The 27,504-nt window shown below is 47.3% G+C and overlaps 3 protein-coding genes across 3 annotated transcripts in view; 1 reads left to right on the top strand and 2 right to left on the bottom strand.

Moving 5' to 3' along the window:
- MEGF6 (multiple EGF like domains 6) overlaps positions 1 to 1,110 on the bottom strand; it is a 107,579-nt gene extending 106,469 nt beyond the window's left edge. Inside the window, 1 exon segment of the mRNA XM_050909388.1 lies at positions 1,093 to 1,110. Coding sequence (XP_050765345.1) covers positions 1,093 to 1,094 — 2 coding nt within the window. The 5' untranslated portion in view covers positions 1,095 to 1,110.
- A 3,828-nt stretch (positions 1,111 to 4,938) lies between these two features.
- On the top strand, positions 4,939 to 9,282 carry TPRG1L (tumor protein p63 regulated 1 like). The gene is made up of 5 exons (XM_050909381.1): positions 4,939 to 5,139; positions 5,648 to 5,739; positions 6,378 to 6,554; positions 6,936 to 7,089; positions 7,853 to 9,282. The coding sequence occupies exons 1-5, from the start codon at positions 4,939 to 4,941 to the stop codon at positions 8,045 to 8,047; spliced, it is 819 nt and encodes a 272-aa protein (XP_050765338.1). The 3' UTR covers positions 8,048 to 9,282.
- A 630-nt stretch (positions 9,283 to 9,912) lies between these two features.
- On the bottom strand, positions 9,913 to 27,157 carry WRAP73 (WD repeat containing, antisense to TP73). Its single transcript, XM_050909529.1, has 12 exons — positions 27,076 to 27,157; positions 26,203 to 26,355; positions 25,505 to 25,621; positions 18,132 to 18,204; positions 17,108 to 17,211; positions 16,133 to 16,219; positions 15,126 to 15,260; positions 14,957 to 15,034; positions 13,476 to 13,581; positions 12,309 to 12,434; positions 11,314 to 11,505; positions 9,913 to 10,372 (listed from the first exon to the last, which is right to left on the bottom strand). The coding sequence occupies exons 1-12, from the start codon at positions 27,142 to 27,144 to the stop codon at positions 10,263 to 10,265; spliced, it is 1,350 nt and encodes a 449-aa protein (XP_050765486.1). The 5' UTR covers positions 27,145 to 27,157; the 3' UTR covers positions 9,913 to 10,262.
- Positions 27,158 to 27,504: the final 347 nt, after the last annotated feature.

Raw genomic sequence — 27,504 nt, 5'->3', positions numbered from 1 at the left:
ACATCTCCTCTCGGCCTCCCCCCACGTGGCCACTGCCGAGCCGCTTGCCTCGCAGCGCGCCGCACGCAGCGCTTCAGCAACGCCACGGTCCCCAGCCGGGAGCTGCCGCAGCGAGCGGTGTTCCCCTGCCCCCCGGACCTCCTCTGCTGTCAGCCTGCGGGCCCCTCACCTCCGCGCTCGCCCCACGCCCAAAAACCGAGCCGAAAGGAACCACGAGGTCGGCGGCAGCACCGTCGCGGCGGCGTTTCGTACGGCGAGGAAAGGTTCCTGCCTGCCCCAGGGGGTGGGGGGGGGGGTTACGGGCATCGTCAGCCATGCCCTACGGGGAGCGACGGCGCTTCCCAGGCGCTGGCGTTTTCTTCTCTCCGGCGCTCCGGCACACATCTCCTCTCTAGCATCTCATCCCAGAAGTCCTAAAAGTACTTGTCAAGGCAGGAGCGCAAAATCTCTGGCGTGGGGAGAGAAGGCATGTTCTTGCAAAACCTTTATATCTGCTGAAAAGGAGCCCTTTTCAATCGAGAAGTTAAAAACACCAGGGAGGGTAGCTGGGAGTTAGCACGCCATGCGACACTGCGTTCATTTACAGAAGGAATTAGAGCAATCCCCCTGCACCGAGAGATCATCTTCTGGCAGGAGACCAAATTTGCAAGGAAGTTTTCCAAAGAAGCCAAATGATTAACGCCAAGCGGTAACTGTAAAATTGAATGAAAAAGAACAGACTACGTGCTGCTAGAGTAACAGCAAAAGGGGGAGCGAAACACACAATAAGAAAGATACGCGAAGTGCAATAGAAATAGCAGGTCTGTGAAGAAAGGTCAAACTACCGACACAACCTCTCGCGCTCGCACAACAGCAACATTTCAGTTAAAAACAGCGAGTTACCTCCCACAAGCAAAGACTGTCCGGATTTTCAGATTTCTATTCCCCTTTATGCAGACCTGGTACCAGATAAAGAAACACAGACCGGCCCTCCCTCCCCTGCACTCTCTCCGCTCCTCCCTTCACCCGTGATTTTAAAATGCTGTCTTTAGCTTCTGCTTTACGGTTCCCCGCCCTATAAAAACACTGGGGTATTCTTTTCTTGCTACTTACATGTGGGGCTGAAGTTCCTTCCCAGAAGCAAGAGAAGACACTCGCAATGCAAGGATGAATGACAGTGCCACCGCACGAAACTCCATTGCAACAGCTCCTCTCTCCCCCCAAGGTGCTTCCAGTGGGCGCCTAGAAGATCTCACAGCCTTCTCAAAGCACGACCTGCGAGTGCCTCTTCCTCAACGGAGGACGCTCCCGGCCACCTCCTGTTCCCAACTTGCCGGTGTCTCTCTTTCTTGCAAAGGACAACGCTTGCAAAGGAATTCTTGCGCGGGGAGAGCAGATTTCTCATTCCTAGATGCTCCCTCCGGTACGGGTTCAGTTCAGCAAGTTTCTTCAGTCCGTGGGCAACTAACGTAGCGCAGGTTGTCGCCGGGTTTTTCCCAAAACCAAACCTGGCTTCTTCCGCTCCTTTGCCCGTAGGGAAACGTGCTGAAGCGACTTTTCCTTCTGGCATCTGCTTCTTGACAAAGCCCGAGGACCCGGTGGCTCACAAGACCTGGGTTCCGTCCGGCAAGGAAGCCCCATGCGGGTTTAGCCGACCTGGAGTTGCGATCCACTTCGCAAGGCGATATAAAAACGGGCCCTCGGCAAGGGAAAGGCAAGAGGAGGGGTGCTCTCCCGCACGCCGGGAAGGCCACCTCCCAGAGGGCTTTTCCAGAAGCAGGCCCAGCGCTCGTTTACCCCATCCGCAGAGGTGAGGCCATCCTCCTGCTGCAGCTCCCCACCTTCCTCCGGAGACGGGATCGAGTAACTCCGGCGCGCGCGCACGCGAAGAGCGGCTTCCCTGCCTTTCAGGGGAGTAACCAAACTTTCCTCCTGCCTTTCCCAGAGCCTTTCCCAGGTCTCGCTCCTTTCCCTCACATGCTCTCTTGTTTCTTTTCTTGCTGACAGTCAGAAATCCCTCCCACCAGCTGTGCCCAGCCCGAGGAGAGGAGGGGGGAAACCCTGCAGAACAGTAGCAGAAAGGATTCGGGTTTGTTTCTCGCAAGACAGCTCTTTTGCACTACCCAAGGCCAGCTCCGTACACACCACCCCAAATCCCTTGCCCAGCAGCTCTACAAATATCCCACAGAGATTTAATCTTGCCCGCGCACTCTAGCAGATAACAAAGAAGCCGATCGCTTCCCAAGGAAATTCTGCTGTGCACGTAAAACGGACAGGGACACATCCGACTTCTCGGCTGCTGGAGCGCTGCTGAGCGACCAGTGCCCGGGGTGGCGGGGGCAAGAGGGAGTTGGGGAACAAGATTAAATTGCTATCTGCCTTTTCCCACCAAACTCCCCACTACGAAAGGGAAACAGCACAAAAAGAGGCGCTGATAAGGATTTTGCTGACGCTGGCTGACAGTCCGCCGGCCCCTGTGAAATGAGAAAACGGAGAGAGAGGTGCCTGAGCCCGGTTCTCACATGGGTCACTGCTCAGTTTCCTCTTCCAAAAATCTGCCGCAAGTATCACCAGCCGTTATTGCCAGGCTTGGCAGCAACGGTGAGGACCGAGGAGCTTAGAGAGGGCCGAGCTGTCTCCTGCCTTCCTTCCTGTCGGCGCCCAGCAGCCAACACAGCAGGACGGGGAGGAAGAGAGCAGAGCAGGGATGCTGCACTGAAACTCTCCTGCCTCAAGAACCTGCCGGCAACCTCTCTCGCCAAGGGCGAGGAGGAATGACAGCAGCAGCGGGGCACTGCTCCGCTGCCCTGGGGCGGCCCCTGGCAGCCCCGACCGTCGGCAAATGCCGATTTCTGTGGGAGAAGTAGGATAAGAAGGTTTGGGCAGTTTCAGCGCCCGTGCCACGCGCGTGTTTTGCCACTGAAAGACAACCATTACATCAAGACTAAAGTCACCAGGGAGCCATGCCCAGAAGTTGGTAGCTCCTGGAAGAAACCGAAGCAGCTGCTTTTTACACCTTAACCCTTCCAAAGTCGCAGCAGTTGCATAAATCATGTAGGTCGGAGAAAAGAGCAGGTAAGAGGGGCTAATGGTTCCACTTAGAGGTAAAGTATCTGCCAAGCCTGACAGGTGGGAAGACAACATCCTTCATCCTTCCTAGAGAAGAAAGGCAACTACATCACATGTTTTATAAGGATGGAGAGAGCTCTGGCATACAATAAATGCCGGCCTCTGTTTTCCTGTCAGGACTTTAAAAGTTAGGACTTTTCTTACAGTAGGAAACCGTAAGACATCTCCCCGTTAGTCTTTCAGTGCTAACTCACTACTGCAACCCAAAAGCTTTCTTCACACTTAGCCGCTCCTCCGTTTGGGTCCAGCTTTCGCAAACGCAGTGCTGGGTACGTGCTACCCGGGACTTACAAGACGTCCGGGTGAAACCTCGGGGTGCGGCGAGGCACCAGTCGCTCCCAGCCCTGACCAAATGCCCGCTGGCGGGGCGGTAGGAAGGGTAAAAGGGCTCCTGCCCTCCAGCCCAGCAGGCAGGGAGCGGGCAGAGCCTGGAGCATGGCTTGGGCAGAGCCTGGAGCGTGGCTTGGGCAGAGCCTGGAGTGTGGCTCCCTCTCCAGGACACGACCAGGGACAGGGATTCTTCCCGAGCCAGCCACAGCTTCCCAAGCTGTCTGAGGACAATCCTGGCTGCCAGACGGGCAGGCGAGGACTGGGTAAGAGGAGCCAGCCGGGCTGCCGGGGCTGCGGGAGGCAGCGGCAGCGGCAGCGGTGCGCTCAGCCTCTCGGCTGCCTGCAGAGAGCAGAGGGAGAAGCTCCGGTGGAAAAAGCTGTGCTCTGAGCGCGGCGTGCGAAGCCACCGAGCGCAAAGCCGAGCCCGCAATTCTGCTGTCAGTCGCTGTCAAGAAAGCCGTGAGGCTTCCCGTTCAGACAGGCTCACGTGAGCAAGGGCTGCAGAGAGTGCAGCAGAGAATTCCTGAAACACATGCGAAAGACAGGTATCTGAAATCCAGCACTGTCTGTGAAGTGAATTGAATGTGTTTTCCATCTTGTACCGTTTCCCAGCACAGCTGCCTGCTGAAGATGGCATCCTCTGGCTGAGGGTAAAACAGCCCTGCAAAGTGGTGGAAGACACAATACGGTCCCATAAATAGCGATGATAATATCTGCACTAAAGCCAGAGACCACAGCAATAGACATACTAACTCGCCATTTGTTCCCGAGCATCATTTAATCTTTGCTATCAAGCACGCTGAATGCAGCAGGGGCTTTAGGGCTCTAAACTCGCCGTTCCCCCCTTGTTCTGCCTCACTCCGTCACCTTCCTCTGCTTCACCTGCCGCATCACGCCCGGAAATTTTGACCATAAGGCTTTTGTACATCTGACCAAGATTTGCTTCACAGCAGCTCTGACCGGCCTCCGTAGATCCACAAACCTCGTCCGTGTGTCGGACTCTGCGTCCCCGAGCAGAGCAGCGCGCTCCTTTTGCCTGAGCTCCCTGCGTGCCCGCTCTTGCAGCCGAGGCCCGGGCAGAGAACCCGGGGGGGACGGGGCAGGCCTCGCACGGCCCCGGGGGCCCAGCGCCGACAGCACCCGCCACCCCCGCCGGGCCCCGGGCAAGGCGGAGCGGGAACCGCCGCCCAGAACCGCGCCGCTCCTCCTCCTCCTCCTCCTCCTCCTCCTCCTCCTCCTCCTCCTCGCAGGCGGGAGCGCTGCCGCGCATCCTGCCTTCCCACGGGTACCGTCCCTGCGCTGCGCGGGTGGGACGCTGCGTGGGTAAGACGCTGCGCGGGTGGGACGCTGCGTGGGTAGGACGCTGCGTGGGTAGGACGCTGCGCGGAGCAGTGCCGCCTCCCGGCGCGGAGCGGGGAGAAGGCGGGCTCGGCGGCCGAGCTTACCGCCCGCCCCGGCCCGCCCCGGAAGGCGGCGAACACCCGGCCCGGCCCCGCCGCGATGCTGCAGCTCCGGGACGCGGTGGAGGGCGGCCCGGCCGGCGGCCCCGCCGCGCTGCTGGTACCGGGGGAGGCCGGGCCGCCCTTCCCGCCCGCCGCCGCCGCCGCCGCCGCCTCCCCGCCGCCCCGGCAGCGGCTGCGGCCGCTCAGCGTGCGCACCGCCACCCGCGCCGGCCGCCTCCGGGAGTACTTCGTGTTCCGGGTACGGGCCCGCCGGGAGGGGCGGCGGCACCCCCCCGTCCGGCACCCCCTTTTCCTTCCCCCCCTTGTTTCCCTTTTCCCCCTTGTTTCCCTTTTCCCCTCTTATTTCCCTTTCCCCCCTTATTTCCCTTCCCCCCCTTATTTCCCTTCCCCCCCCTTATTTCCCTTTATCCCCCTTATTTCCCTTCATCCCCTTTATTTCCCTTCATCCCCCTTATTTCCCTTTATCCCCCTTATTCCCCTTTTCCCCCCTTATTTCCCTTTATCCCCCTTATTCCCCTTTCCCCGCCTTATTCCCCTTTTTCCCCGCCTTATTCCCCCTTTTCCCCGCCTTATTCCCCTTTTTCCCCCCTATTTCCCTTTTTCCCCCCTATTTCCCTTTTTCCCCCCTATTTCCCTTTTTCCCCGCCTTATTCCCCTTTTTCCCCCCTATTTCCCTTTTTCCCCCCTATTTCCCTTTTTCCCCCCTATTTCCTTTTTTCCCCCTTATTTCCTTTTTCCCCATTTAGCCCGGCACGATCGAGCAAGCGGTGAACGAGATCCGCGTGGTCGTGACGCCCACGGAGGACGGGGAAGTGCAAAGCGTCTGGCTGCTGACCGAGTGAGTAGCGCTGGCGCCGAGGGCGAGCCGCCTCTCGCTGCGCGGTTAGCCGGGCTCCGGGCGAGGTTTGGCCCCGCATCCATCACGTACCTCTTTCAACACCGCGCGTGCCGCAGCGCGCTGTGGTATCAAAGTCTTGTAAATATTAATGCTGGCGACGCGGGTGTAGACGCCTTCAAGCGGCCTAGGGCGGCTGCGTCGCAGCGCTGGTTCGGTGTAATCCACCCCACTGAAGGGCTCGGATGAAAGCCCCCGAGTTACCTCATTACAAACCCCAGGACAATACAGAATTCACTCGTGCGCTAAACCCGCTCAGGTAGCTTTAATAAGCTACTTCATCAAAAGCCGTGCCTGTGCACCGAGTTACGGGCCGTTAGCCCTATAATTCACCAGGGAACAAAATGGAAGCTGACAATTTGCAATGCATCTGGAGTAGGGGATAGGGGCAAAGCACGAGCCGAGCACGCCTGCTCCTTCGCAGCAACGCTTGGCCAGGTTTGCGGCCCCGAGCGCTCCTTGCGGCGAGCAGAAGGCCGGGGCGGTTTCGGTCCTTTTGCCGTGGCACGAGTCGCGCCGGCAGGGAGAGGCAGAGGGAAAGGTTCAGCGATCAATAAAGCTCGGTGGCGTTATCTTCCCAGAATTGATCACTGGAACAACGAGAAGGAGCGCCTCGTTCTTATCACGGATTGGTCCCTCCTGATCTGCAAATACAACTTCATCAGCCTGCAGTGCCAGCACGTGACGAGGATAGCCCTCAGCGCAGTGGATACCATCTCTGTAGGAGAGTTTGAGTTCCCACCTAAGTCTCTGAACAAGTAAGTTGACGTAGTAATGCTGTCGTGTCATTGTCACTCTTGCGGTGTTATTGTAAATAGTTGGAGCTGTCAGCCTTGGTCACTGACCATTAGATGAGTTGGAGAAGTCTTCCTTTTGCTCCTGTGACTTTTTGTAAACAATTAGTGAAGCTTCATTACACCACCTCAGAGTAGCTGCTCTTTTGCTGGGACGGTTAGCGGTTACGGTAAGAGCGAGTTGCTCAAGGACTTTCGAGATAAGATGAATAGATTTGGGAGCAGAAGTTCATCACCATTATGCGATGCAGTAAGTAGGTCTCTTTCAGACGGCACATTTCTAATTAAACTTGCCTCAAGGACTCGGAAGCCTTACCATATTAATCCTGCTGTCTTCAATATCAGGCGAGAAGGCGTCGGTGTTCGAATTCAGTGGGACAAGCAAAGTCGCGCCTCCTTCATAAACAGATGGAACCCGTGGTCCACCAACATCCCGTACGTCACCTTCACCGAACACCCGATGGCAGATGCCGATGAGAAGATTGCACCCCTTTGCCTCGTAAGGACGTCACCTCTCCTGTGCTAGCTGGCTTTTTGATCTCATAGGCTGGATACGAACTTAGATGATTTTGAAAAGATAGAGCCGTTAAATCGAATAGAAGCGGTTAAATCGAAGAGACAGAACTTAGAGCTAGATTTCCCCATTCTCCAAATATTGCCTTGCAGGGCAGCCCAGCTGTCAGTTTTTGCCCGCTACCCGTAGATGGTTTATACAAGAAGGAAGCCGCAACTTCCAAAGGTGCAGAGTCCTGTAAAACCCAAAAGAAAACGCGTCTTGGTGCTGCTATTCCCGCTCTTGCTCACCTGGCAGGCCGACGCCTGACTTTTCATCTAGGACTGCCAACTAATTATTAAAATAGTTTAATTGCTAACTGTGAACCTTCGCTTACGCGGGTCTCAGTTTTTCTTTCAATAGCTGCTTTCCTCCAAAGGTTTCCTTAAAAATAGAATGCTGTGGTAATTTCAGTTCCCCACATTGGCGGTAAGGGTAGGAGGACTACAGTCAGAAATAAAAAATAGTAGCCACCGATACATCTTTACCCATCTAGCCCATGTGTTTAAGTTACACGTAAATAGCGTCCTGGTATGAAGTTAACTGTATCGTTAAGGTTAAATGTCAGAACGTACAGTTTCTCATGGTACGCGAGATCCACGGCCAGTACAGCTTTAGCGTTACTCCTTTACAATTCAACCTCGGCAGCCGTTTGCCTAACGATTTTTAAGAGAATGGGAAAACATGACGGTGATTTTTTTTCTTTCAGTTGGAAAACTTTAAAACTCAGCTGATTCAAGCTGTGAAGAAAGCCCATAAGGAGTGTCCGCTGCCAGGAAGGGCTAACGGCGTGCTAGTGCTGGAGCGTCCTCTTCTGATCGAGACTTACCTGGGATTGATGTCCTTCATCAACAACGAGGCCAAACTTGGCTACTCCATGACAAGAGGCAAAATTGGATTTTAAAATTCATTGCATTTTAAAATTCATTGCATCTAATCTTTTCAAGGGGAAGTGATTCGATACTGGTCTGCTGGGGAGAGCACGCTGTGTGGCAGAATCCTCGATAATCGAAGCGAAGAAGTCAGGGGAACGAAAGGGGGTGGGTGTAGATCTAACGGCTCGCGGGAGGCCCTGCTCCTTACGGTCAGATTAATCCGAAGCAGACACAAGGTAGCGTCACGCTCGTATTTTCCATTTCTAACTACACGTTCTACCCTGTTAACTAAGTGCGATTGGTATCCGCTGCAAACACTCCGCACAAATACCCAAGGTACAGTAGAACGTCCGTGCCGTATGACAGCTGTGTCCCTAGCCGGGGTGTCAAATCGTGTGGCGCGCTTGGGATTGATTCGCATTGCTTCAAGAGGTAGTGGTGTTCACGGCTACAGTAATCTTAGCGTTTTGATCAATGCCTGTTACGAGTTCCGAAAGCCGTGTCAGTCATTCTTTAGCAAAAGTCAGCAGGTTTTGTTAAAGCTGTACATCTGCTCAGAAGCAGTGTACGTGAACTATCACTTTGTCAGCTGAAGTGGATGGCTGAATATGCGTTTAGTAGCTTTTTGTCAAAACACCTCCCTCTAGCAGAGTCTAACTCCCTCCTTTCTTACGTATGTGTTCTTGCTGCAGCCATAGAATAAAGACTCGCTTGAGAGACTATTGCCAAAAGCCTCACAAACACATCTGCCTTCAAAGCTATTGCTTAGAAAACTGAAAAGGAATTCTATTTTGATTAGATTTATATTCTTAGCAGTTTTTTTTCAATCTACTGTCGTTTGGGACAGCAGCAGGGCAGGACTTTTTCATGGAGACAGAAAAAACTTTAAGCCCCGGACACCAATCTGGATTTATGCATTCTTGCACTTAACCTCATGCAAGTGTCCAGTAATGAAATTTAGAAGCAGCGTAAGAGACACTGCAAGTGAAATTGCTCATGAGGTTACTCTAACAAGTTCTTTCATCGTGTGCGACCTTCTGTACGTGCCATTTTATCAGAGCATTTATCCACGCAACTGCAATGCTGAATAAACGCTGTGCTGCAGTGGTGTTTCTTTGAACTTAAAGTAGATGTCTGTTTACGAAACTCATGTAAAGCTGAAGTCATGATAGAATGCAACAAGTTGCATGCCCCTCTCAATGCATTTCCCGAGATATCTATTTAATTTTCATTAACCTTGCAGTAAAGTTCGATTTCAGCTCGGTTTGTTCTTTGTTCTTCATTTTGTGGAGACAGAGGCGGTGAAATTAAGTAGCAAAAGAAAAAACATCCAAAAATTCCTAAACAACGGGCTCCCTTCCTTTGACGAATACGGTGGCTGGCGACTCAGGTTAAAGATAAAGGATGGTCCCACTGCTCTTTGACCCGTCCACTCCAATCTGGCACTAGATAGTCGGGTCAAAAGCTCCCATTTCAGTTGCCCGGAAAATATAATTCTAAAGTCTCAGTTATGATCCTTCTTGCAAGGATTCCATGCCATAACTCCGTGGCAGCCCAGGCACAGCTCCTGTCACCTGCTAACATCTTAGTCCAGAAAAGCAAAATTGTTACAGCTGACTTCATTTGCTTTCTGAACAAAGAACTTGTTTTGCTTTAACAGTAATTGATGTGCTAGAAAGTGTCTTACTGACGTATCTACTTCTGCTGCCATATTTAATTCTAATACACCGGAAAAATCCCTTGTCTTACAAGAGCAGATATAAACTGTACACTGTTGCGTGCAAGTAACTGTTCCCTTGTGCTGGGATAAGTAGCTACGTAATCACATCGCTGATGATACAGAAACAGACTTTAGAATGGAGAAGTGCAGGTCTATAGTTAGAGTCACACCAAGTTCGTAACTATCAAAATATTTATTGGAAATTATAAAATTTAAATAATAGCTATACATTATATACACAGCGCTACAATTTTAGAAAATAAGGTTTCGTAGTCGACAAAGGTCAAGAGAAAGTTCAACTACATCGATACTACAGTTTTCTTGAAATCCAGACTTCATTCTCTACACTTCAGTTGCTACGTCACTTCGTTCAAATGCAATCACAGTACTTTACACATTGGAGTTTGGGTACGCTCCTTCAAATAAATAATCTATAAATACAAAAACTTCAGATGGGGCGACAGGCTTCGACCCCCTTCCTCATTCTTCCTCAAACTTGCAAGCGTTTTTAATGCAAATGATTGTTATTTTACCTCTTCTCTTTCTAAGTAACACACACAAAAGTTGTCCTTACTCAGAAGCGCCATGGAGTCTCCGCTAGAATGCCAGGAGAGAGACACGATCTGGAAGTCACCTGCAGAAACAGAGCAGAGTTTGTCAGCAAGAAGCTGACAGTCCGTCCTCTTACTCTAGGAAAAAAGTAGCTGGAGTAAGACACACACGTTGCAAAAAAATACCCTCCCCACTGTGGAAGCCTTAACAGGGCGTTCCACTTTGTTACTGCCGCAGTAGAGGCAATCCGCTCCCCAACACGGCGGTGCGGGTAAGCTGCCTTACCCACTCCTTCCCCCAAAGCTACGCTTACTTTGTACCCCGTATACGAGCACAGATTTTGTAGACTCGTCATTTTAACGCAGATACATGCCACCAGATTGTTCACCGGTGCAGAGCTGCGTACCCCGATGACATTGCCGCTCCTCGCGTAGAGAGGAAAAAGTTGAACCTTTGCGATTTCTTTTCTGTTTCATGTGCAGAAAGGCATTTAGGCGATCTAGCTAACGGCCTTGTGTCACTTACTGCCAACCGTAACACTTCTCATCACGCAGGCTGACTTAGGGTTCGGGTTCACGTATGTTCTTCCATCTTTCCCCATCAGATTTACCATGCACGTTTTTTTCCCCCCTTAGTGTTTTGTTGTAGCTCAGTTGTTTTCAGAATACCCCAAAACGTTACAGGCGTTTCAGAGTCTTTATTTCAACACTCAGCATTCTGCACTACAATTTCTAAACTGATATGAATAGGAATCTTGAGAAAGAATTCAACATGCCATACGATTAAAGCAACAATTAAAACATTGTTAGCCCCTGTGCTCTGTCCTCGATATATTTTACCGTGTTCACTATGTCTCATTATGAGCTCCTCTTTTTTGAGGACAGAAATACCTGTCTTTAGAAAGCTCCAAGAACACATCGGAGCCATTTACATGATGACGCTAGGACTGATTTGTAAGTGGAAAAACCTTTTGTGAGTAAGAGGCTGACGATGGCTTGTGGAAGTTACTGCAGGCAGCCTTACCTTCCGTTGGAACCTGCACTGACACACAGCCAGCCGGGGACCATAAGTAGACTTTGCTATTTCCTGTACATACAGCAAGTCGAGGCTGCCGTGGATCCCACTGGAAAGACTGGATCGCACACAGCTGCTCTAAGACTACAAACAGTTTCAGCTTTTGAATGTCCCAGATCCAGACCGCGTTAGGAATGTTATCTGTCAGAAAAGGAAGAGGTAATCATGTAAATCCCTGAAGGATAAAAAGATGACACTTTTGGTTTTTAAAGAAATGGGCATTAATGGAGGTCTAATGCAACACAAACCGTTTAGGTACACCGCAGGTTTAACACCGCTAGAGTTTTGCCTAGCAGGGCCTTCAATTTTGCCTTGGAAATATTGCAAAAAGGATAAGAGAAGCGACTTAGTTTGTCCTCCAGTCCTTCACTGGCTTCTGCCAAATTATTCACAACTATGCTGCTGTTGATGGGTTTTGCATCTGAACCACAGCTTTTGCATCCAGACGTAAACAGCCCTTCAGGACCATCGAAGGGAAAGATTAAAGGTTAATTCCATTACTTTCACTATTTGAGGTAATCCAAAGCCCCCCTACTACGGGTTGTGAAGAATTCTGCCTTTCAAGAGACACTTGCTGTAAATGGAGGAGGAAAGATTTGTGTATTTCGTTTTCTAATACAGCGAGCTCACGTACATTTGAAGAAATATAAAAAGTGCCCTGTTGTCATTAAATACAAAGCCAAGCCCGAGTTAACGCACTGATAAGCGGTTCTGGCAGCTCACAATACCTACGCTAGAAGACACCGGCTGAATTTCCTCTGTAGTTACATGTTTGCTTTCCTCTGTAGTTACATGTTTGCACAACGGAGACCTGGTTTTAGTAGGGCCAGGAGTCTTCTCATAGTGCAAAATAACCGAGCAATTATTGGCCTCGTTGCTTTTATGAAAACACAGCACATACAATGAGTAGGTTTCCCCTTTAACATAGGGCAGTAGGAACTTACCATTTTTGGTTGCCAGGAAACAGTTATCCGGACTGAATGCCAACATCCCAATTCCCATTTTGGGATTTGCCCTGTCAGCAACAGGTTTGATATACTGTAAAGGAACTGGCACCTGGGAAATGTCATCTGGAATTTGAAATAAAAGGACTTTACTAAGCAAGCCTGAACGGACAAAAGATTTAAATTCCGACTGTTAAAAGCCCCCTCATCTCTGAAGTGATAGGACCGTATTTTTCTCTTCTCCAAGATGTTCCAATCAAAAACTTCGATTGTTTTAAGATATTACATCTTCATATGAAGCGCTTACTATTCTTGCCCTTCTACAGAAAAGAGAGAGGCTAGAAATCCAGGCAAGTCTGAGATTAAACTATGAAAAAAAGAAGATATCAAATTTTCTGCTACCTTTTAACTAGTATTTCAAACAAACACCAATGCAAGACAAAGGTGATTTACAGTACCACAAACAATGAGACAGTAAAAAAAAATAGAAAGAAAATTCCTAATCATACATTGTCTGCCATCTCTTTAGTATTTCAAAGCCTGTTGTCTGGAGGCAAGTTTAAAGCACTGCTACGACTACAGCTTCTTAGACAAAAGCCAAATGGCCTTCTTCATGCTCTGCTTTTTTACATAGCCTCATTCATACCTAAGGGATTAGTTACTATCCAAAAACAGACAGCGAGACTGTAACACCTTCCGATTGGGGTTTTTTTTTTTTAATTATTGGAACTGCCACAAATTATGATAAGATTCTTGATCACAATAGTTCATCTGATTCTAGCAATTATCTGCAACAGTTCAACTAAGTCATGAGATAACACTGCATAGATTGAACAAATCAAAAAAATCCACACAATGTTACGACAACTTTTGCAAGCAACTCCAAGACTGAGATCTGGCTGCTATTTCTACACCCACGCAATTACAGCTCTTTTCTACAATATCCTGCTAGCCTCTGCCCTGCCTTCAAACCACCATGCAGGCAGCATGCCCTCTAGCAGGGCGCTTACTGCCCTGGGAGCTCTTCAGTTAACTCGGGAGCCTTGAGCAGAGCATCCAGAGGATCCATTCCAATACCAAAGAGGCAGAGTTCGCCTATCACGTTTATTTACAGGAAGATTTCACACGGCAAACTCAAGTGTCTCATTTTAGTAAACTTTGGCTTACATTTACTTTGTGTGCTGAAGAGAGAACTAGCCAATGCTCTTGTTGGAGGGAAAGAAAGTCTCTCTGTTTCAACAGATGGGGATTTCTCCACTTCTTTATACACAATCTACAAAGAAACAAGCGAGAGTTCTACAGAAGGGCCTCGGAGAATTTGAACACGGGCTATTACCAAGTCATCCACATCCCACTAACTCATTGTCAAGTGTACTGTATCTCAGCATCCCCTAGTTCATCAGTGGAGGCAAGGGCTTCAGTAGGCAACTACCGAATCCAGCACTCCCAGTGAATCATTTGCTATTTGGAACCACGATCAGGAAAACACTCCTGTGACAAATAAGCGAACCTTGAAGTCTACGAAGAATGAGTCTGCCAGAGTACACCTCATTCCTTATTCCCGAGAGCTAAATCTGGCAGTACAATAAATCGTCTTCATTACAAGGGGAACATAGATTTCATTTTCGCAACAAAGAATTGTTAATCAGATACTATCACAAATAAATGCAAACAAAGTGCAACATCACAGAAGGAAATAGCAAAAATATTTTAATAGAGTGCCTACAACATATTATTCCCAAACGCAAGCACCAAGATAAAATGCACCAACCACAATTCCTGTCCGTGTAGTAGAGATTAACCGAGCTATTTCCATTTGTTTTCCATTACATATTTTACACCTAACTGGAAGTAAGGGCATTTTTCAGTCGTGAGAAGTTTTGCTGAGGTGCATTTAACGGATCATGCCTTGCTTCTGGTGAAGAGGCATCAGCACAGCCACGTGAATATTGCAGACTTAGAGTCTACGCATGTAAACTCTGACAGGGTATCTGTCCGGACGCAAGACTAGTCCTTCCTCCGCAGTGGCATGCAGCACTACTACACTGTGTGTTCTTTTTACCTTGACGGATGAGAACAGCTTGTGATTTTTGGAACAAAAGCTACAGCTCTCCGCCTGCCGCCAACTACCTGGAATCTGTTGGGCCTTGCAAATACGGGTGCGCAAGGCTAAAAATAAACGATGACAGATGTTTACAGGAAATGCTCTTTAGGTGACCTGGATGAGCTTGTATATACAAGATGTAAATCTGATCACAATCCAGTTCCAATGGTGTTTAAAGTCACAAATCGTATAAAGCTGAGACATCTCTCCTGTTAAGTTTCCCAGTTTGCCATCATCTGCATACCCACATCTGTAACGCAATCGCCACATACATCAAAATACGCTGGCATATGACCGAAGTCACCTGAGAATCTATTAGTGCTAAAGCCGAGATGATCATATGTGTGTATTCCATCGAACTTGAAAGGATTCCTCTATGTTTTACATCCCCAAATTTTCATGCAATTTCCCAAGCCCTATTTACACATTAGGAGGGGGAAAAGCAAGGTCTCCAGAAAGAAATGTATTGACTAGCATCATTCAGATACAAATAGCAGCGTCAAAGCACTGCTAATGATTCAATGGATTTTGGATCCATACTTACAGTCTTGGTGCTAGCAATGGTCGCTGGATGCTCAAACTCTGTGATCTTCTTCCAAGTTACATGGTTCAAGATACGCACCTAATTCAAGCAAGCATTGCCAGACAAAACTGTTACGACAAAGTTCTGCAAATGGTTTAGATAAAAGCGAGAAAATAAACCTATTTCTCACCTTTTCGTCATAGCTGCCAATTGCCAAAAATTGACTGCTGGGACTCCAGGCGATTGATTTTATGCCTAGCGACCATTCGTAAGCCCGATACGTGGATAGCAGTCTGCCATCGAGGGAGTACAGCAGTATTTTATACTGAAACAAAGAGATTAATTCTAAAGACTAACAATACTGCTAAAAGCCATAGATGGGCAACACCATTCCTTCCAAACTCTCCCTGCTTAAAATGCATCAAGTTACATACAAAGGGCACGGTCTCTTATCTGTGACTTCAGGCAAGAGGCTCTAGGCTTCTCGTTCGGCTCTTTTGGCACCCGCAGAACACGTCCACCCTGTCCCCAAGAGCACAAGTGCCCCACCGGCCCTGAGCAACGGCCCATCCAGCCCAACACTCCTCAGCAGCGTCAGCAGCCGCCGCCGTTATGGAAGACTCTTACGCTCCTTCAGCGTCTGCAAGCCATGCGATAAGGGATGTTACAACCCTGCCCATTCCCAGGGCTGTTTGTTTTGATCACGGTGCCCGTAACTTTATGGCCACAGGAGGACACTTTTCTATACCTAGAAGTTCACCTACTCAGAGCAGAAAGGATAGCAATTTAGATATTCCTTGCTAACTTTTTGGATGAGTACTTAACTGTAAAATTACTGTGCAATGCAATGCAAAGGAAAATGGCAGAAGAGTCTTACAGAAGAATGCTTTCATTATTCTTTCATTATTTCAATGGTGGCTTCTGCAGTGTTTACAAGCAAATGTTTTTTTCAAGATAGATTAGAAAGAAAGCTAATAAGATAATTTGCTGTCATTAAAGATTTACATAGCAGTTTGACATACACTTGTAAGGACATCCGTTACCAATACAAGTACAATATTTAAAATGGTTTGAGTGCAGCTGTTATGTTTAAAAGAAAAAAAATTATAACACTAGTTATTTTAGTTACTGCTTTATACATGGCGGCTAAAAACCAACTTGAGCTCTCCAAGAAAATAATCTGCTTTTTCCTCATACCTCCAGACACGTATCCCACACTGCCAGAACACAGCCGTTAGGAGCCCATTCAATCCCAAACAGATCTTGCGTTTCAGTGTCAAAATGCTGCCCCCAAAAGAGAAAAAACAAACCCATTTGAAATATTACACTAACAAGTACTGTTGCATCTGACCTAACATAATCCGCAGTTTTATCCTTTTAAGTGCTACCACGAATGCAAAAGAGCCTTTTGTATGCTAGGGTAGAAACAGAAATATTTTCTTCTGTAATAGTATGCTGCATTCACCCTTTCTTTGATTTCCCTTTACAGAAAAGGCAAAAAGTTGCTATGCCTTAAGAGGAACAGCATTTCATAAGAAAATAAAAGTAGTGACACTGAATCAGTCAAGAAATCTAGCTAGCCTAATTCCTTGCCTCAGAAAGACCGGTACAGGATCACTAGGGAAGAGCTTGGGAACACGACAAGCATTTAGTGGTATTGCCCAAATTTTGTTATCAGCTTCTACTGAGACTCAGAATTCCTGGACCAGAGGTGACACTATGTACAGCCTAGTTCTTAATGGGTTTTAATTTCTCAGATCCATCCGGTCCTCTGAGACATGCTAGTGTGCATCCTCCACAGACTATTCTCACAGTTAAACAGAAAATATGACACATTATATTTCACATTCCAAATGATCACTATCAAGCATTTGATAGTTTCATTATTATTAATGCAGCATAGTTTGTTGTAAATAAGCTCATGCAAGAACTTAAAGGTGGAACTTTTGCATTCCATCAGAAATTCTTTTCGCGTATATAGTCTATATTGGCCTCCTGAACAGACTACTGCTACAGAAGGATGCCTGCAGGCCAATAAAGGAGCCAGATGCTGGATAGAAAAATGTACTGGCAAGTCTAAAACCAGACTACCAAAGGGACCGAATCTAGAGTAGCGTGCAACATACGCTTGTAGTCTACGCAGAAGCGGTGGAAGGCAAGGACATAGCTTACTCTCAGCAGCTGCCAGTCGCTGCATACAAAGATGCTAATGAAGTCTTTGCAGTCACGTCTTTCTGCTACTGCCATATAGCGGCCGTCCTTAGTGAAAGCTATCCCTGAGAATGAGACAAAGTTAATTAAAAAAAAAAGGAAAAAAGAGCAAAAACAAGACAAAATAGCTGATGAATCTTCAATGAAAAGCAGTTACTCCCAATTCAAAGGAGAAGTAAAAAGGAAAGATATCTTCACAGAAGATCACACTAATCAAGGCAACGCACAGTGTTACTAATTTGCTTGTGCTGGCAGTTCTTAAACTTTGAATGTACTATTTCTAAGGATGCAGCTTCACAGCTATCGCAGACCTTCAGCACGCTTCAAAAAACCATGTTTGATTACTGACAGACAGTTGTTATATAAGAACCACAGATTTCAAATAAACAGTTCATTTAGTCTAGCTAAATGGATTAGTCATGCAACCATTGGTACTCCACCAACTTTGAGGCATTGGTCCCCATCCACTCTTATTTCACATGTAGTACGTAATTGTCTCTGTCATACATGGGATATTACTGTATACAAGCCCCAGGCAGGAAACTGCTAACCACAGCCATGTGGCTAGACAGTCCTGACATGAGCTTCCCTTTCAAATCTTCTCCTGTGTAAAAGATGACCAAAGTCACTTTGGATTAGTGCTTTTCATCACCAATGCATCCAGCTTAATTCAATGTCTTAAAGGACCCTTCAGAGGCAAACACAAAAAAGCTGCATCTTTGAAGAACAGGCACATGGACCCGATGTAATCCTTCATTCACACTGAGACTACGACAAGGCCAGAGCACACCTTGCTGCGCTCGCAGCAGGCGGCACGCACGGACCGATCTCGGAGACCCGCGGCCCTGAGGACGAGCTAAGCCCTCAGCAGGGAGGGTGCCAGAGCCTCTTCTGAAACATGCGTTCCGTCTTTACACATCAAATTCACTTTCCCTTTCTGCCATATTAAAAAATACCATTCCTGTGTTAGATTTGTGACACTTACCCTGCTGACAAGCTTTGGGATACTTGATGTAGGATACAGATTTCGTACACAAGGACCACACAGTTATCCGCAGCTGTCACAAAGAGAAAGAGACAAGGAAGTATTTGTTTATTTTTGTAGATTAAAAAAATAAGTAAATAGAAACCCATGAACCTAATTCAGCAATACAAAGTAGATCAATATACCTTCTGTGGTTAATTAAACTTTGCAGCTATTCTACATAGCTCAAACACAAAGCCCTAAGAAGTCACTGCGAGGATTTCTCTCCCAACTCCCTTCAGTTAGCAAGGTTACTTATTCCAAATTAACGTTACAGGCACGCTGAGTACTCTAGAGGGGTATATAAGATTCAGAACACCGATACGGAGAAAAGCGCTTCATTACCACTGAAGTTACTGATATTGGCATGAATCTAGCTACGTGGTTGCCAACATATCGTACACAGACGCTTTTCAGTTGGAAAAACACAGTTTCATCACAGAATCTGGAAGAGAGATGAGAAGTTTCTTGCACTTATGAATGGATGAGAAGTTACAGCAACTGGAGAACATTGTATCCCTTGGGACAAGGCTACTAAGTATGAAAATTCAGCTGTATTTTTCAACTTTTAGACACACTTAGCTTTGACAGCTGATTTGCATTTTGCTCTTCCCTCCTCAGCCACCCACAAGAAGGCAACATGATGCAATTACTGAAAGGATTAGAAAAGAACCAAAATATGCTGTGCAAAGCAAGGCATTAAACATCTCGTTTGGGGTATTTCTGGAGGCTTGCGCATCCATAAACCACAAAAACTGCAGAGAAGGCAGTCAGCTGCAAAACAAGCCTCTCCACAGCTCTTCAAGGTCACAGCCTGCATTCTGGAAGCTCTGCGTTGCCATCTGCAGATTATTCAATTAAAAACAAATACTTACTCTCCCTTAGCAACGGCAGCCACACCAGACATATGTGCATTAATCAGTATGTCATGTGAACCTTTGCATTTATATCTGGAGCAAGGAATGTTTCCAGTGTAATTTTTTCCTTGTGTTTTCCTGCATTTTATTGCACCAAGGTAAGAGATTCTAGAAGAGACGCAGGTAAAACTATTTTTGCAATAAAGCACCACGGTCATGAAGCTATCTCTCCCAGAACTACTGAACGACAAAATCAGTTCTGATTCATTATATAAGTAAAACTTCAGCCCTGGCTACCATTTCGTCATCCTCCTGCATCAGACGCAGACCATCAGCATCACAAGCAGTCTTGGGAGGAAATTTCTGCATCTTTGTCCTCAACGCACACTGTCCCTCCCTGAAGTAATCGGTATTGTTCAACGGTGACAAAGGACTCCAAGATAGCATCCTATGGATCTGTTCTACCTGGTAACGCTACAGACTGTGTGTTGCAACAGAACTCAGAGGCTTTTTCGTTGCTGACGCTATCGTTTTTGCTACAAGGCATGATTCCAGTAATCGACATGGTGTTCAAACCAAGCTTCGGAATCCTAGTAAATGCTGCCTCCCTCCAGAGCTATGTGGAGTCCCAAAGCAAAAGAGCAGCATTAGCTGTTCTCCCTGCTGCTTTTTATATACAGAAGAAACTCTTGAGATTTCAAGAGACAACACAGAAATCAATATTTTTTTTTAATTTTATTACAGGAAAGAGCACAACCAGATCGGATTCCAAAGTTACAAAAGGTATTGGACCACTGTTTAATGCAGTGTTTATTATTTTCTTCCTTTATTTTACAGGTATGAAATTACAACTAGACATCGACAGTACCACCTTTCAGTTTAGCAGGTCCTAGAGGAATCCGCTAGATGAACAACATTAATCAAGTTTTATCACTGCAACTGCTCACTTCCGGACATACAAAAATACAGCATTGTTAGTCTGCTCTTCATGCAAGATTTACTTTAAAAATACCAACACAATGCCTACTCACATTCTTCTATAGCAACTGCAATAGTGATATGCCGCTTGCTCCTATTAATTGCAGTGGTAAATGTACTTGCTGCTGTTCCTCCCTCGACCAAAACACGCAGCATACACAACACACATTCTACAGCCACTTAATACAAGCTTAGCAGCTGCAAGCTCTGAATGCTGAGGTCTGGATCGTAATTTTTCCTGACAAAGGCATCCAAGTTTACACTCGTGCTGCTACTCGGCCTCACAATCAACTCGCCTGGCCTGCTGTGCGCCAAACACGCTTCTATCCTGGACCACATCGGCTGGCTCAGAGCCTCAGAACAAGGCAAATCCTTAGTGCTCACATCAAGCTCAAGTACGTAGGAAGAGGAAAGTCTCTAGAGGAGAGAAACGGCACATCACATGCAGAGCTCTTACTGTCACCTCTGCCTTGCCTGAGACTCCACCGCAGAAAAGGCAAGTATGCCTTCGTTTTGAAAAGTCTTCCTGCACCCACCTCCGCTTCGCCCTTGGGTGCAGTCCTCTGCTGTTCAGCCAGAACCTTCTCTAAAAGGGTCAAGTTTTGTGACTCCCCAGAGAAGACACTAATAATGCTTTCCCTGTTCATTCTTGTCATGTTGCGCTTAACTGCGGAGCATGCACTTCACCGACACCGAAAGTTTCGGCAGCGTTAAACACTGATATTGTTGGAGTAGTACTGTATTGCCCCATACGCCTCCCCAGCGCATCGCTTCTAGCATGTACGGCATAAACCGCAAGAAAGCCATTGCAGCACTGGGGAGAGTCTACAGAACGCAACCCACACACACCCATGGGATGTTTACACCCAGTCTACAAAAAAACCCACAAAAATACACCTTTGAAAACAAAGACCTATTATTATACTGGATGCCTACAACCCTTTGATAACCAAAGCACTTCATCTTCGGACTTAATCTAAACCAGTCACAACACACCCATAACAACTGATAAGAGCCTCTATTCGACTTCAGTATCTCTCTCCTGAAAAGGCTGCAAGCCAGCAAGGCAAGCACACAACTGCAAGTCGGAGACCACATAGGTGCTCTGCCTTAACTTCATTGCAACCTCCTGCCCAAGTCACACGACACATAACTTGAAGGTTTTGGCCTAGTGTTAGAAACAGGCAAACCATTTTGATTGCCGAAATTAGGATTCTCGTCAGCTGTTCTATTTGTGTACACTCAAACATTTTTATAAATCGAGCCGAGCACATTATGTGCTTAACGTATGGACTTCACGCCTACCTTACATGGTTTAACGATATGTTTACAATTAAATTGTGACAAAAAGGCAGAACCTTCGCATTCCCAACCGGAACTGAAACATCATTCCATAATCTTGCCCAAGCTGCCAACGTAAGCTTAGCCCGAGAAAGATTATTTCACAGCTAGCAGATACGATTATGAGAGACAGAAACATAAAATGCTCTTACTTGTTTCTCTGAGAGACTTTGTGGGGAAGGGACAATTGCTTTTACAGCAGGAGAACAGACTGTGGTCAATTAAGTCTGCAGCAAGCACTTTGTCACTGATCATTTTGAGGGGTACTTTCTCTTTAGCATAGATGACTCGCTTAAGTGGAGTTGTCAAACTCAAATGCTAATGATAATGGTGTCTGAGAAGTTTTCAGCTGTTGTTTTGCAGTGGAAAAACAAACCAAAAGCAGAAGCATTTTTAAAATAGCCTAAAAACAGCTGAGAAATAAAAAGTATTTAGATGGTAACGTGATAAACAGTCTCCAGTGCTGGGTTCAGGACTACGTCCCAATGTTGACAGCTATAGGCAGGTGTAAGACTGGTGATTTTCAACAGATAAAAACACACTTTTAAACAACCTTGCATCTCAAATGACTGTCAACTTTTGTCCCAGACTTGACTGGGTCACAAGGCCTCCTTACATAGCAGTGTCTGTCAGCACTGGATTTCAGAAGATTATTCAGAGCACATTCCTCGACAGAAAGCATTTTTCAACCAATGTAGCCATTTACAGTTACTAAGGATTAGCTCCAATATACACAGAAACACACACTTTCTTCCCCTGCTGCTGTAGTTTGAAAGCAGCTCCTTAATGCTTCAGTACCTAACGTGCAACTAGAGAAGGTACAATATATGTAGTTCATAAGTATGGCTCTTAAAAGAAACTCTCGAGAACAACGCTGCTGATCTTCAAACTATCACAGAACGTGGAAGTCATGAGGAAGCAGAGGATCCATTTGCTTTCTCCCTATCTTTGACCTGCAGCTCTTGTTTAAGCTTTACATGTGCCTATGAATTTGGGTGGAACGACAGCGCTGTAAGACGAGAGATACCTGGTACACCACCTTCCACGGGACAAACTGATAATGTGGAACCTTCTAGCAACCAGCTTGCCGCATTACACACTGCAGGCATGCAGAACTGCCTCACAAAGTGGATTTCAGCAGGAGAGGAAGCACCCACTACAAAATAAGTAACAAACGATAGCTATGGGACAAGTAGCTGCTTTCCAGTGCACTGCATGAATCGATATAATTAACATGGTGTTCCAACTTTTTCAGATTCCAGATAGACTTTGCATAGCAGGCTTTCAGAATGTGTTTTTCCAACTAATTTAGATTTGCTCTTGATTAGTTAGATGAGAAAAAAGTATCTCTATTCCCCCCCCCCCGCCCCCAAAAAAATGCTTTTCCTAACAGAACTGTACTCTAGCTTGGTATAAACAACAAGGTGATGAAAAATCAAGTTGCAACTACTCTGACCACTTCTCCGGCATACCTGTAAGGTATGAGCAGACAGTTAAAGAAAAAAAAAGCCTTCCAAGTTCGGAAGTACCTTTGAATATATCTGGGTGCCCAGTAAAAGTAGATTTTTGCCTGGCAAAACCTAGCAAGTCTGTATCTCACCTTGCAGTTTGCCAGTCTGGAGAGCAGCACTGACAGTCCCCAACAGAAGGAAATCCTCCAATCCAGCATAGCAAGAGTTTAAGGAACAAGCCTACATCTTTTCTACATCTCAGCAGGACCTCCGCCCTAGATGCTGATAGAATGACCTCTCCACACCTAACACTGAAGCTAACATACAGCACAAAGACGCTTTCAAAATTTTGGGGCAAGTAAGTAGGTACTACACACACTTTTGTAATTAAGCACAGTCAATTCCCCTGCATCTGCCAGTAATCCATTATTGTGAAAAACAATCCACTATCAAGTGAAAGGATAGGGTCTCTACATACTTCCTCCGATAAGACCGCACCATTTAGTTGCCTTGTATATCATGCTATTTATTGCAGTAACTGTGTGAAGATTTAGGCAGGTGCCTGTGCCATTCAATATTACTGTACATTGTGTAACAATTCGGGACCCAAAAACCTGCACGTTAGTACAGACTCATCTCCAATAAAATGATGGTGCATATAAGTGCATATAGAGCACTGCTGCGCATCTCAAAAGACTGAACAGAGTCAAAATAGATTTTGGAAACGTGTGTCAGAATTCTGCTGCGCTCACCTCGAGTTAGGAACTGCACACCAGTCACATCAAAAAACCCACAACGTTATTCACTATAATGCTGACCACAAAAAGAACTTGACTGCAAGGTAGCCCACGAATAATTTTTCTGAGGCACTAGCAAGCATGGATTGCTAGAAATAAATTAGCACAACCACATCCTTTAAAAAAATTCTAGGAATAAGAAAGTTATTTGTGAGCTTACAGTGGAGCTCACGTGTTGACCTGAAGAATTACAAGTATGAGTAATTAGTTGGTGCTGTTTGAAAATCTCAGGCTACCAAAGCCAAGCTGCACTGGTTGACAGGGAACCCCTAAGCCCTCCAAGCAATGGCTGAATTTGATAAGGTACATAATACACCAATATTAAGTATCCTGACTGTTTCTGTCTCGAGCACTACTCACGTCTGTCCCACCAGACTATGGATTTAGCAGAGAGAGAGTAAACACAACTCAGACATCGGCATAGCCCAGGCAGCTGTCTGACAAAAGCTAATTTAGCAACCTGTTTACAGCTGGAAAGAAAACTTATCCCAACACAGATGCCAACTTGGCAGAGGCTTAATGAAATCCTCTAAGGTCAAACCGAGTTCTGTTGGGAGGCAATAAATACTTGCTAGTCCACCCCCACACACACGCGCCATGAGATACTCGCTTGTAGCACATAGCATCAGCCTTCAGTTTGGGTTACTGACTACAACACTCCTGCCTGACTAGCAGGCATGCCTTTACCGACTTCAGGGTGAAACTCTGGACTTTTTTTTTTTTTTATTGTAATTGCCATCAGGGTGATTCATTCCCGGGAAAACTACGCTCTAAATTCATCACTCCTCGTAACCCACTATCTAAAGGGGTAGGGGAATGGAAAGACTGCTTTATAGCCAGAAAATCTCTACTCCAGTCAGCACTAAAAATCTTTGCCAGCGCTAAACATCCTTGCCGGGGAATTCCACCACGTGTGCATCAGGAACTACGCCGTAGCTGTATGCGAGTTTCTCCAGGGGTCCCCTTGAGAGCATCAGCATTTCCACGAACTCCAGTCCGCGCACACAGATGACAAAGTCCCCCATCTATATTCCACTGACATTGGGATTTGCATGAAAAAAGGAAAAATCTTGCCATGTAACATTTGAGTTCAGTGCTAGCGAGGGTTGTGACACAATAACCTGTCATCTAAAATCCATCTACAGTTGTGGTAAGAGTAAATGCAGCACAGAGAAAAATGTCGTGCATGTAGTTCTTAGCTACTTTCTGACCGTTCGTCGCTGTACTGAATAAAATGAATCGTCACCTCTAATCCAAAGACTATAAAGGTGGAGAGTCAGACTTCCACGTGCCTTCCAACAAGTCCAGCATCCACAAACTGATTTGGATTCTACCTTAGTGTAGACTCCAGAATATGGCTCTTAATCAAGGAGCACTTACAGGTGTTTTAATTTTAATTTTGCAAGTGGTTCTATCAACAGCAGTCTGCCTCCTACGTGTAAAATCAAACAATTATGAAAGTATTTCCGGGATCTGGATCTAAATCTCATCTCATAGGTCAATAAACCTAAGACCATATTTTTTAATTCCATAGCCACTCTTCGACGTTTACGATTTGGGGTTTTTTTGCTAGGAACCCTAAGCCTTCCTGAGCTACAAACACCACATTTGATTTCTAAAATTGCTTCGATGAATGCCAGTTATCCCTACGCTTTCCTCAAACACACAGTTTTACCTTCAAAGCTACGTGTCCTTTTTCTATCTTATCGTCAGAAGCAAGAGGATAAAATGGTAACAGAATAACTAACATCTAAACTGGAATTAACCCAGATTACATATAGGAATATAGGAGAACTATATCCGCGTTCTTTACCACCACTACAGCTTTAAGAGCTTTAGGTTATTTTAAGAGGCAAAGGGCAGACAGTAACATCTGATACCATCGAGAGTAATCATGACTTCACACTTACATGGAACTCGGTTGTATTGAGAATGTGACGACCATCCGGACTCCAGCATGAAGCCACCAATCCTGCTGACCCCTCGTCTATCTTACAGTGCCAGTCTGGCTGCTCCAAGGACCAGACCTAGGTCAGAGAGGAAACCAAACAGACACTGCAGCAAACGAACAGCTCGTCAGAACCTCTGCGTACGAGAATACGCTACAGCCGAGAAGAGGGTCCTGCGTCGCATACCAGAGAGGTCAGGAAACCGCTGAAAGCCTGCGGCCATGAAGGACTGGCGCTGGATCCCGCTACAAAAGTAAGCCCCGCACCTCTGTGTGTTAATACAAATCGTAAAGTAAGGTGGGTTGTTTTTTCTCCTGTGACAAATATTCTGAACATCCAACATTTAAAAAAAAAAGTTCTAGTCCATTTAACAAGTTTGCATGTGTTTATTTCCTACTGAACTGAGAAACTGTAAGCTAATCTCCAGCTTTGATTTGTTTTGATAAATATTTTTATTCTAAATTTGTCTTTTTTCAAACTGTTTGTCACGGTTCTAAAAATAACGGCATGCTGGGTTATTCTCAAACCATGTGTTACCAATAAGAACATCAGTTACTTTAGCAAAAGCATTGAACTAGCACTTGCCGTTATGAAGCTCTCACTCACACCACACACGGATCCCCCATAGGAAACATATTCTGTCCTGCTTTCGTCCTTACCTGAACAATCCCACGCTTGTACATGGCGCATAATATGAACAGAGAATCAGACGACCATTCTATATACTGGATCTGATCCAGGCAAGTGTACAGCTGGAGGATCTGGAGGGTTTTCACATCCCGAACCACCAAACGGTACTGCACGCACGAAGCCTGAGCAAGAACAAAACCAAAGCCGAGCTGGCACACCAGCACCGGGCTCGTGCCACGACTGTTACCGCGCCGTGACAAAACGCGGTGCTGCCGCTGCCTTGGCACGCTTCAGACGCAACTAGGATTTTTAATTTCAGAAAGGCTTGACGTGCGCTGCGCTCTGCTGCAAACTACAGTAAAAACAGTTAAACGAGGAGGGAAGGGCGGTTACAGTAATACGCATTAAAAATTCATTCTATCACTGCTGGTTAACTAATTCTTCTTTTAAAAAAAAATTATTCTTTGTCTCGTAACTATTATTTAATTAACCTTAATCAGGTCTCCATTATGGCTGGCTAAAAGCCTCTCAGCAAGCGAGCCGTCCCACATACAGAGTCACGTTTTTGCAGGACCACCGGCACTACGCTACTTCTTCAGTGCCCGGCTCCGGAGGCCCGAAGGCCAGGCCGCCGCCCGGCTCGGAGCGGGCCTGCCCCGCGGCCCGGCGCGGAGGCGGCCGGCGGGCGTCGCTGCACCACACGCACCGGCCTGGCTCCACCGGCCGCCCCGGCGGGGAGAAGCCGTTGCCTGGCGGTCACCCGGCCCGAGCCGAGGTGGCTCCGCGCTGCTGCTCGGGCCCTTCGCCCAACGGTCTCCTCAGGCCGCGGAGCCACCGCGGGCGGGCGGGAGCGGCCCCGGTTACACGCGACACCCCCCCCGCAGGCGGCGGCCGCTACTCACCAAGCACTTGCCGTCGGGGGAGAACCTGCCGAGCAGGCCGGAGAGCTTGAACAGCTCTGAGAAGTTCATGGCGGGGCGGAGGAGCGAGGGGGGGGGAAGCGGCCGCGCCGCGATTCAAACCCGCCCGCTCCGCCCGCCACCGCCGCCCCGGCCCTCGCCCCGGGGCGGAAGCGGGCGGAAGGGGCGGGAGCGGGTTGGCCGGACGACCAATCGGAGCGCGGGGTGGTGCCGCCCCGCGGCACGCCGGGAGCTGTAGTCCTGGGGCGGGGCTGTGCCCGCCGTGCCGGTCTGTCGGAGGGCGCCGGCGGCGGGAAGCGGGCGGGAAGCCGTCTCGTGAAAGTCATTATCATGCAAATGAGCCGTTTAATGAGACGCGGTGTGGTCAGACGGCGGCCCCCCCCTTTCCTCCTTCCACAGGCTGCCTCCCCT

Source organism: Gymnogyps californianus, chromosome 21, assembly GCF_018139145.2.
Source record: "Gymnogyps californianus isolate 813 chromosome 21, ASM1813914v2, whole genome shotgun sequence".
NCBI classification, from domain to species: domain Eukaryota; kingdom Metazoa; phylum Chordata; class Aves; order Accipitriformes; family Cathartidae; genus Gymnogyps; species Gymnogyps californianus.
Note: the sequence above shows the minus strand (reverse complement) of the source record. Positions and strands in the feature narration are given on the sequence as shown.

Bases quoted from the DNA above. Each gene is read 5' to 3' on its own strand.
- TPRG1L (XM_050909381.1), top strand. From the start codon at position 4,939: ATGCTGCAGCTCCGGGACGCGGTGGAGGGCGGCCCGGCCGGCGGCCCC. The intron at 5,740-6,377 runs GTGAGTAGCGCT...TTATCTTCCCAG, and splicing joins AGCGTCTGGCTGCTGACCGA to AATTGATCACTGGAACAACG. The intron at 7,090-7,852 runs GTAAGGACGTCA...TTTTTCTTTCAG, and splicing joins AGATTGCACCCCTTTGCCTC to TTGGAAAACTTTAAAACTCA.
- WRAP73 (XM_050909529.1), bottom strand. From the start codon at position 27,144: ATGAACTTCTCAGAGCTGTTCAAGCTCTCCGGCCTGCTCGGCAGGTTC. The intron at 25,622-26,202 runs GTAAGGACGAAA...TCTCTGACCTAG, and splicing joins ACAAGCGTGGGATTGTTCAG to GTCTGGTCCTTGGAGCAGCC. The intron at 18,205-25,504 runs GTAAGTGTGAAG...TCTTTGTGACAG, and splicing joins TCAATACAACCGAGTTCCAT to CTGCGGATAACTGTGTGGTC.